This window comes from Euprymna scolopes, chromosome 10 (assembly GCF_053919585.1).
Source record: "Euprymna scolopes isolate OS-2025 chromosome 10, ASM5391958v1, whole genome shotgun sequence".
Classification (NCBI taxonomy): Eukaryota; Metazoa; Mollusca; class Cephalopoda; order Sepiida; family Sepiolidae; genus Euprymna; species Euprymna scolopes.
Window position 1 is genome coordinate 65,048,342 of NC_136491.1, and position 11,155 is coordinate 65,059,496.

The following is an 11,155-nucleotide window of genomic DNA, read 5'->3' on the forward strand; positions in this document are numbered from 1 at the left end:
CTTCAAAGGTGTTTCCAAGACTATTCAGAATGACATACTTGACTGTCTTTTACAAATATACCGTGATGAAATAAGGGCAGAAATCAGTAAAGCATCCTTTGTAGCTGTCATGGCTGACGATACAACAGATGTGTCTGAACATACACTAATGATCATTGTTTTACGGTACGTTTCGGATGAAAAATACTTGAACGCTTTTGGGGATTCTTTATTCCAGAAAACCAAACCGTTGATGGGATATCAAAACGTATTCTACAACAATTAGATATAATCGTACAAGGGAATCGTCAAAAACTGATAGCTCAGACATTTGATAATGCAAATGTCATGAAAGGCAAAAAAAGCTGGTGTTCAGGCGAAAATAAAAGCAGTTTATAGTAATGCGCATTTCACTGTTATGCGCATCAACTTAATTTAATAATGAGGAATGCAGCAAGCATTACACGAAATGCTAGAATCTCTAAACTTTTGGCTATTCCGACTTTCTTTTCTAGATCACCACATTCTCAAGAAGCATCTGGATGTAAGCATTCTACCTCCATCTGCCACAAGGTGGAACTTTATCATACATAAAGTTCATGAAAATGTTCAAGCATTAAAAAACTATCACTGAAATTCAGTCAACATCATATGTAGATGAGACCGTTGCAGAAGCGACAGGAATTCTGAAATATTTAAACGATGAAAATTTCATATTTTGGTTTGAGCTATTTCCTAAAATTATGTCTCATGTTGAAATTATTTCTCGGGAAATTAGCATATATAAAGTCAATGAATACATAACAAATTTCAAAACTGCTATTTTAGAGATAAGAAACACCAAATACTGTGAAAATCCTTCAATAACACTCAAGGGCGAAGCTAAAGAACTGTGTGACTATACTTACAAAACTGTTTAAACGTTGTCTTAAGGAGAATAGTTTCCCATCTCCCTGGAAAATCTCATCAGTATGCCCTGTATTTAAGAATTCAGGTGATCGCTCATCCCCCTCTCAGTACAGGCCAATAAGTCTCCTGTGCGTCATGAGTAAGTTGCTAGAATCTGTGTTAAATACAGAAGTAATCAAACATCTCAACAAAAATAACCTTCTTAGTGACATTCAATATGGTTTCCATTCTGCTAGATCTACAGCAGATGTCCTTACAGTTATATCGCATAGGATTAGCAAATCTCTCGACGGTGGCAATCTTTCTAGGGCAATTGCTCTTGACATATCTAAAGCCTTTGATAGGGTATGGCATAAAGGTTTACTTCATAAGATCGCTAGCTATGGTATAGCTGGAAAAGTCTTCTCAATTATTAAATCATTTCTTTCTGATAGGTTCATAAGAGTAGTAGTTGATGGGCAAAAATCAGAAGCTCTCAGTATTAATGCCGGTGTCCCTCAGGGATCCATCCTAGGCCCAACTCTTTTCCTGATCTACATTAATGATCTTCCAAATCATATCCTTACATCATTTGTAGACATTTATGCTGACGACACTACCATTTATGGTACCACATCTAAGACAGTAAACGACAAAGTTCTCTCCAATTCTCTCTCCTCTGATCTTGAGCACGTAGTACAATGGGGAAAGGAGTGGCTGGTTACTTTTAATGCATCTAAAACCAAGCTTCTCTCTTTACATCATCAACATTCTAATCCACATTTGTCATCAATTGAAATGAATGGCTCTCGTCTTCAGGAGGCCTCAAGTTTTGACAAGCTTCTGGGCTTGACCATTACTCCTGATCTTAAATGGAACACGTATATCAAATTTGTTGCCAAGGCCGCTGGAAAAATGGTGGGATCTTTCTATCGATCCAGTAGATATCTCACTGCTGATGCTATTCTCTACCTATATAAGAGCCAGGTACGTCCAAGGATGGAATACTGTTGCCACATCTGGGCAGGAGCTGCTAGAAAGGACTTGTCCTGCCTTGATAGAGTTCAAAATAGACTTCGTAGCCTCGTAGGAGATGTCCTTTTCTCCTCCTTGCAACCTCTATCTCACAGAAGAGATGTTGCGAGTTTGTCTCTGATGTATCGTTATTTTCATGGAAAGTGTTCAACTGAGCTTCAATCTATGGTCCCCCCTCGCCAAACTTTCACAAGAAACACTCGTCTAGCTGTAAACACTATCAATAATTTCCCCCACTCTTTATCTGTGCCTAAACCTAAACGTAGATTCCATGAACAAAGCTTCTTTCTTAGAACTGCACGCCTGTGGAATTGTCTTCCGCTTTCCTGCTGACTACAATATGGTTGTGTTCAAGTCTAAAGTAAATAAGTTCTTGATGAGCCGTTCCATATAAGTTATTAAATTTACCAAATTTTCATTACTAATGATTACTATATTGACCAATTTCTACTGTACACTCTTTAACCCTTATCCTTGAGTGGCCTCTGGGCCTTGATAATGTGGTGATGCCTTTGTAAAAAAAAAAAAAATATCTGTTGATATAACGGACAGATATTCTTCAACTAAACATTTAATACTTGCTAAATTATTTTACAAGATAAGCTTTGCTAGTTTTAAGAAAAAAACTACCTACAGAAGAGATATCCTTGACAACTGAAGCATATCCCATGATTGACAAAGAAAAGTTTGAAACTGAGCTAGAAATATTTTATAGTAGGTCAGATATCCATGAATATTGCAAAGTAATTGATCTGAAATTTATTTTGGAAAACAATTTAAACGATGTTCTTAGTGAAATCACAAAACTCATAAAAATTATCTTGACAATTCCCATCCATGACTACATCAGAGGTAGAACGTTGTTTTTCAACTCTAAAAAGAAAAAAAACTGCGAAAGACTAAATGAACTTGCAGTGCTTTCAATTGATAAAGTTCTTCAGCAGTCATTCAGAAGTTAAGGAGAAAATTATCAATCTTTTCTCACAAATTAAAACAAGAAAAATGGAGTTTACTTTCAAATGAATGTAATAAGTAAAATATTTAAAATATTTACATTTATTTAGGATTCCTTTAAGTTATTGTATTTTTATACGTGTGCATACGTATAAATTATATTTTTTATGCTTGTTTTATTTTTACACAATATTGAAACAATAGGTATTTTCTTTAAAACAGCACCCCCACTAATCTTAGGCACGAGCCGCCACTGGTGGAAAGAGTATTGTCTGTCCACCATCGTTGATGGCGTTTCTTTCTTTGCAAGGCACTAATTCTTCCTACACAGGCCAGCCCTTCTTCGTGTATGCTGATCACCATTTTTTGGAAGATTTTAAGGTTTTGATTTCAAACTGATCCCTTTTTGACAAAATCACTCAAGATCTATTGAGCCTGAATATTTCTTGCCATTAAAATAATTCCAATCAGAAAAATTATTCCACATGGCATTCCACCCCCACCAACTTCTAAAATGCTCCACACGTGCATACATGTGAGAGGAGAAAAAAAAATGTGGCCATAGCTCAAAAGCTTTACCCGATTAAGCAAGACCATTGTGAGTTTTAGATTTAACGCATCACATTCATTCTAAATCAGCTGTAAAAAAATGCAGACAAATTTTACAACAAAATCTAAAAAAAACTTTCCAAGACATGATTCCATTGATTTATTAAATATTCTCCCTATTATTTTTTCATATACTCTAGTTTACTTTTCAACATATTTTTCCTAATAATTTTTTCAACAATTTTTTTCCTAATAATAATTTATACTAAATACCAGTAGATAAATGTATAATTTATTGAAAATTCTTTAAACATTTGAATTGCAATGTTTGCTGTAATCTATCGTGGATCAACAAGCTCTGTTGCAGTTGCTACAGATGTAGGTGGTGTCTGGTTCTAAGAGCTTTGCTGCCACTCTCTATTTCATTCTTCTTGAAGCATGCCTTCACAGAACTTCTCCAGCAGCTGTGGTTTTCAGCCACAAACTCCCAAGATTGATGCTACCCACTATCATGTAAAAAAAAAAAAAAAAATCAAAAACAATGAGCACATATCTCAAGCAGTATTCATCTTTATTATAAAATGATACAGAATTGGTTTTCCACAAACAGATGATTAAAGCACACTAAGATTTTGAAACATTTGATTATAGAGAAAATACAGAGAATACGAAAAAAAGAAAATGGGGAACTCAATTTTATTACAAAGCAATGAGATAAAAAAAGCAGATTGGAATAGTTGAGAGAATAACAGTAAAAAAAAATGAGGCTAAAGATTTTATTTGAAAATAAAGCCACATTTACAGTTTTAGGTTTTTAATTTTTATTAAACTATTAGATTCTCTAAGGCAAAATCGAAAGATTTACTCATAATCTAAGGATTTTGGTTCTATTTCATCAAAACATTCTAAAAGAACTCATTGCTTTGTAACATATCACATATTCTTTGTTGTCATTAAAAATGCTTAAGCGTGACAGTTGATTGAATAACATTTTAGCATCATTTCCAAGAAACTAACAAATGAAAACAGCAGTCGTTTAAGAAGTAGAAAAACATTTTAAAAAAACATGGTAGATGTTCAGTACTGTAGAGTTTACCAGTAAAGGAAGTTGTAAGAAAAACATTTGTATTTTCTGTGGCTGGTGTAAAAACTTGTGGATTTTGAAAAAAAAAACAAAAAAAAAACAAAAAAAAAAAACAACATGGACAAAAAAAAAGAAAAAATAGTTTAAATGTTTCCATACAAATGTTTATAGGTAAAAAAAAAAAAAAAGGAAATAATGGAGGGAATGGGGGGGGGGGTTGATTTAAAGGTAAAGTAAAATATATTATTTTGTAAAGGGATTGAGTGGGGAAAAATATGAAAAGTGACATGACACCCATATGGTTAAAAAAACCCCAAAGTAATCGATGAAGGTTATGAATTAGCAGAATAAAAAGGTAAACTGAAAGATTAAGTGAAAGTCATGCTAAGTTCCAACTGCATTCACTGGAATTGATATTGAGAATGTGATTTGAGTTGGTCAGATGCACAAGGCAATATTGGCTCCAATGACTAATTATAATATACAAGACACAGAATAATTGGCATGGAGTTAGGGCTCTTTGGTTGGCATGCTAGCAGGAAAACTAAATATCAAAATAATTACTTGATATTCAGTTTTGAGGTTGTTTTCAAACTAAGACTTTATTTACTAACAGAAGCCAACATTTTATTGTTTGGTGTTTAAAAAATAAAAACATCTATTGACCTGCCAAGTGCATCAAAACCTGAATCTGTCAGCAAATTTAGAAACGGTTGTGAAGAGTTAAATATTCACAGTTGAAAAGTATTATTCTAAAAATATTTACTTTACCATAAATGGGGGGGGGGGCTTAGTGTAAGGCGCATCAAGAATGGAGGCAAACAAGCAAAATAAAGAAAAGCTAATAATGATATCAGAATTAGAAGAAAGGATTCATTTTTAATACTGGTAAAATTAATAACAGTACAAATGTTGTGAAGGAAACGTATCAACATGCAACTATGCTGAGGACAATCATTGCAAAATGTTCACAACATTAAGTTTACGAAAATATTTCTGATGGACAGAATTTTGATTCAGGTAAAATTTTAGAATTCTGCAAACTTTTAGAAGATGGAAATGTTCATATATGAAAACTTTAATTTGACAGTGGATTATGAATATTCCCTAAACAGTATCTAAATGACAGAGGTCTGCAACTGAAAAACCTAGGCAGTTTGGGTTTTGTTAAAAGCAAAACCAAACAAGAAATTAAGACAGTTGGATTTTGCATTTAGCGAGTTTTTAAAAACATTTATAAAATGGTCTTAAAATTGTTAAGCAGTTCAATAATGCATAAAAAAAGCTCTCAAAAATAAGAAATAAAAAATGTAAAAAAAACTGATTTTAGCTCATTCATATTACAAAGATTTTTGTTTAAAACTTCTCATCAAATGGATCACCTTGAAAAGAAAAGGAAAATGGCGACGAAAAGTGATGAGAAAATAAGTTTCAGCAAGAGTGGAAATTTGACAAAAACATCAAAATTAGATGCAAACGAATCTATTTCAGTGGAATAAGTTGGTCCCATGATATAACAATAACACACACAGTTTCTGCAGAGATGAAAACATGTATAGCAATTGTAAAATTACAATTTGAAAAGTTGAGAGCAGAGAAACAGTTTGCTTTTATATGTGAAATAAATGTTAGCAAAAGAGAATAAGCTACAAAACATTGATGTCTAAAGTTTGTAGTCTTGTCTAATTAGTCGATGAAGTGATAAAAAAGCTTAGGTAATGACAGCAGGTGGCTGGCATCTCATTCACAAAACAATTTTCCTCATAGTTGAAACAAAATTTCTATCTTTTTTACTAGAACAAGCAAGAACACAAAATCTGATGTAGGAGGGGTGGATATATTGGTTTTATCGTTGAAAGTGTTTCAAAGGAAAAGAAAAAAAAAACTGAAAGACTTGATGAATTAAAGTTAAAATATTAGCAAGCCATACAAAAGGAAATAAAATGACGGATAGAAAATATTGTAAACCAAGCAAAATCTTAATCTCTGGTCATTATCAAGCGCTTCAATATAAGTTTTCATATTCTTAAATATACTAATTCGCTATATGAAAAATAAATGATCCATGAATGGAGATGAATTTCAACAACCTTTTCAGATAACTAAAAATAGTTATAGGAAATTTGGATGCTAATAAAAATAAGGCAAAATTGTATACAAATGTACATCAACAGAATTCACAGTTTCTCTTTCTACGACTTTGAAATACATTTTTTTTGGTTCTAAGAGATAGAATCTGAAATTTTAACAAAAAGTTGCCAAGTAGTTTTTTTTCATTTTTTTTTTTTCAAATAGAATCAAGTTGCTAGCAATGCCTGATGACAAAAGAGCATCAAAGTCTGTATTAGTAGAGAATACTGCATGGAACATGCATGTGCAGAGAGAGAGAGAGAGAGAGAGGGGGGGGGACAGAGGAGGATATGTTGAAGACATCGCAATCTAAGGTGAAGATAAATGATTTTACATTTTAAGATGCCCATATTTACAAAGCAATTGATATTTTTTAAATCTTCATAAATCTATATACACCCATCTTCGAAAGTTTCCATACACGAATAGTCTCATAGTTTTAGATAAAATTACAAATCATCACATACCATCATGTTTCAACTAATATTACTGTCATAAAAAAATCCAGACAACTCAATCTATTAAACAAAAACAAAGGTTAACAAATATATAACAACTCAATGGAAAGTTAAATGGAGAGATGCATGTAAAACCAAGTTTTGATGTTTATCATACACATTTCAGCATGAACAACAATTAAATCGAAATTGCCTCAGGTTTTCTTTAATCTTCGAGTTATGGAAGGTTTTAAATAAAATCAAAAATGTTAAGATGTACTTCCATCCTCAAAAACTTTTGTTGAATTATAGTAACGAGACAATATAACAAAAGCCAAGCAAACATTCTCTACATGTAATACAATAATGGGAGATATCCGATTAGAATAAATAAAAACGAAATGATTGACTTGTACATAGTATTAAAATATCTGAGATTAAAGATTAAAAAATGCTTGAAATGAAAGAATGCCTGCATTTAAGTAAACTAAGCAATTCTAAGGTGAAATTCACAAAAGAATTCAATATTTTCAAAGAACAGACATGTAAAAATGTGTTTGTACAAGTCCATTACTAATAGACTAACTAAGTAGGTTTCTAGTCAATCAGTCCCATGGGAAGGGACAGATGATTTGACCTTTAAAGAATTCACAGGAATGTAGAAAATCACATGTACCTCTGAAATGAGCAACATCTATTTTGAAGACATATTGAAATTGTTTTAGTTAGGTGCATATAATTGATAAAACATGTTTGACATAACCAAAATGAGGTTCTCTCTGCACAGAACACGTATTTATTCAAAGAATAGTTTTTCAGGCTCAAATGTAAGATATCAGATTAGCAGTTGTAGTAAAAGATCAACCCAGATTAAGGCACTGGAATCAAAACTAATTGATATCAAACCAATCAGTTATTAGGGAGCTTATACAATTAATTTATAGGAATATCTATTAATGAACTTGGTCACCATTATTTAGCTTCTGAATGAGTGGAAAATTAGTAGGGGGGGGGGATAAAGACATTTTTTTCTGATGAAAGAAATTACATTTTTTGTAGCTTTTTCATATTTGTTTTTAATGAATTAGAAAAAAATAAGTTAAACAGTAAGAAAATCCAAATAAATTTATAATGGTTTTGAACAGGAAATGAACTTGAAACTCAGTGAAATGCAAACTGTATACAATTAAGTAGATTTCTGTTGCTTTATATGACAATCAAGAAATGTTGAGCTGAATAAGTTATTAATATAAAATTTCTATTGCTGACTCAACTAGAAATTTCTTTTAATAAAACAATAAGAGTAAAAAATTGATTACAAGAAGTTGTAAACTTGATAAGATGTCAATACATCTGTGCAAATATATTGAGGAAATTTTACTCATCTAATTTGTAATCTTTTAAAAGTAATTTCATATGTCACATAGTGAAACAAAATCAGAAAACTAGAAACTTTAATGTGCACAAATCATTTTGTGGATTTAATTTAACATTTATTCAATAGAAAAATTGATCTCATCTTTTTAATTTAATATTTTCTGGTAGTCTACTAAAGGATCTTTATGCATATTTTATGTATATTGTAATATTGGGGTTTATATAGAACATAAGAGGACATTAAACAAAAGAAAATGTTAATTCAAAGTTACTGGTTAGATGAACATTTTCAGGTGAAATTGTTGAAAATAAAAAGAAAACAGAAAATTCTAGCAAACCTTGTTCTTGGAAAATTCATCCAAGACATTTCTCTCGTTCCCCTCAAATCTTTCGGCAAGACCTACTTTTTAAACAATCATCCAGATTTTTTGGATCCGTAAATCTATTCAGTTTTTCCAAAAAAAAAAAGAAAAAATTACTCCTCCTCTCACTCACGACAGAGAAGAAAATGGTGAGGATGTTTATCATACACATTTTAGCATGAACAACAAATAAATTGAAATTGCCTCAGGTTTTCTTTAATTTTGGAGTTATGGAAGGTTCTAAATAAAATCGAAAATGTTAAGATGTGTACGTGGCCACCAAAAGGTTCCATGACTTAACTGTAATTAATCTGATCATTTTCAAGAAGCAGTTTTAACCACAAATAAATAAACGCAAATCAACCTCCTGCGATTAAAAATTTGCAAAAACACAATAAGTTAGCAATACTTGTTCCTTCTGAGGTATCATGCTTTATAAAAATAGTATTATGAAACTAGAGAGTAGTAATAGCATGTTTTGAAATGACAAAAAGCTAAAACAACACAGCTCATAGAATCAAGTTATTCTTAAATGTTTCTAAATATGTAGATGTTCTTACAATTCAAGAGATCTCTTTTGCTTGCTTTACATTTATTTTTGTTAACATGTTGATACACTGGTTCAGATCATCAAAGTTAAGCAAAATTGAGCCTGGTTATTAGTTAGATGGGTAACCACTTGGGAATACCAGGTGCTGTAAGCAAACACTCGAGGTGGGAGTACCACTGATGATAAGCTAGTGTTCTGTCATCTGGAATAGGCAATCCATTCTGCTTAATGCTATTATAAAACTAACATAAAAATAAGCTCCCCACCCTTTTTTATTACTTATTTTCCCATTACACAATCATCCCAAATATATTTTCCCATTAAAACCAGAAAAACAGATTTTATTAAGCAATTGTGTTGATATTTTCATTCCAACACATTTTTATAATAACAAGAGCAGATAACATTCTGTTGACCAATAACTGTATGAGAAAAAGGCTGCCAAGAGTTTAGAAAACAAAATTTAACCATAATCAAAAAACATTAAAGAAAAAAAAGAAATAAAATAAAAAAATAAAAAATTTCCAGTTAATAAATTCGATTCAAAGATGTTGGGATGTTTCTCCTCTGGCCACAAAGTTTTGCAAAAGATCAATTGGTAAGGGGAAAATAATGGTGGAATTTTTCTCAGCTGAGATTGTACTGAGCGTCTGCAAATATCTAAGTTGCAAGGCAGCAGGTGATTCACACATTACATCAGCTGCCTCTTTCAGAGCACGGGAAGCCCGCTGTTCTCCCTCGGCCGCAATAACCTACAAGGGAAAAAGAATAAAAAAACATTACATGCATACAATCTTATGAAACAGTCTTAAGATATGAAGCAAACAAATTTTCACTGTTAACAATTTTACAGGATTTATAAGTATTTAATAAAATTAAAATTAACAAGTAAAATTGTCATCCAAACAAATTTCACTATTCATCAGGTAAACAAAACTGAAGAACAATTTGAGGAAATTGTTCTTCAGTTTTGTCTACCTGATGAATATGTGGAGAGGAAAAGGCAGACATTTATCAGCAACCAATTACGATCAATAAGACAACTGTGGTAAAGAAGAGTATAACTGATGTGTGGGATGAGTGTTGGAGATGTATCGATCACACACTTCGCAGATCTTGTAAAGATTTTGGAAAACACACAATGAAAAAAAAAAGAAAAAAAAAGAAAAAAGAGGCTGACTAAGAAACACTTAGTAAACCATGGGTTAGAGGCAGAGATAATGAGGACTAGTCAGAAACAGGGGAATCTTGGTTTGTTGCCATGCTTAAAATTAAGTGACAGGGTTTGATCATGAGAGTTTATATATATATATATATATATATTACAAGCAAAGATACACATGCTTTACATGGGAATTTGTGTATGTTCGCGTACCCGCAAACCTTATACCCGATAATACAGCAAAGTCCTGACCTAAACCTTTGACACTTAAAAATAGTGGTAATCATCCACAGGTTGGAGACCATCATCATGTCAGGTTTAGTCAAGACTGGGCCAGTAATGTGGGCTATAGGAGTGTGTGTGTATATATATATATATATAAGAGTAGGTAGTAGTTTGCTTGAAGCATTGTTGGTAAAGAAATATACAGATTTTTTTTTAAAAGCCAAAGACAATGCGGAGAAAGACCGGAATTATGAAAGTAAAGAAAGAAAAACAAACAAATGTAGAAGGATATGCATGAGTAGAGGAGTGTCATGCCTTTATTCGTCTATCTTTCCTCACCTAACCAAGTTGCTGGTATGCCGGTGTATGTAAAGTCCGTGGGTGGTATGGAATTTTGATTAATTTCGAGAAAAAGGGATCTCT

At 32.1% G+C, this 11,155-nt stretch overlaps 1 protein-coding gene across 1 annotated transcript in view; it reads right to left on the reverse strand.

The window, feature by feature from the left end:
* Positions 1–8,105: 8,105 nt before the first annotated feature.
* LOC145286027 (band 7 protein AGAP004871-like) overlaps positions 8,106–11,155 on the reverse strand; it is a 124,099-nt gene continuing 121,049 nt past the window's right edge. Inside the window, exon 8 of the mRNA XM_080134646.1 lies at positions 8,106–10,097. Within this exon, the coding sequence (XP_079990772.1) occupies positions 9,888–10,097 (210 nt within the window). The 3' untranslated portion in view covers positions 8,106–9,887. The remainder of the gene's footprint in view (positions 10,098–11,155) is intronic.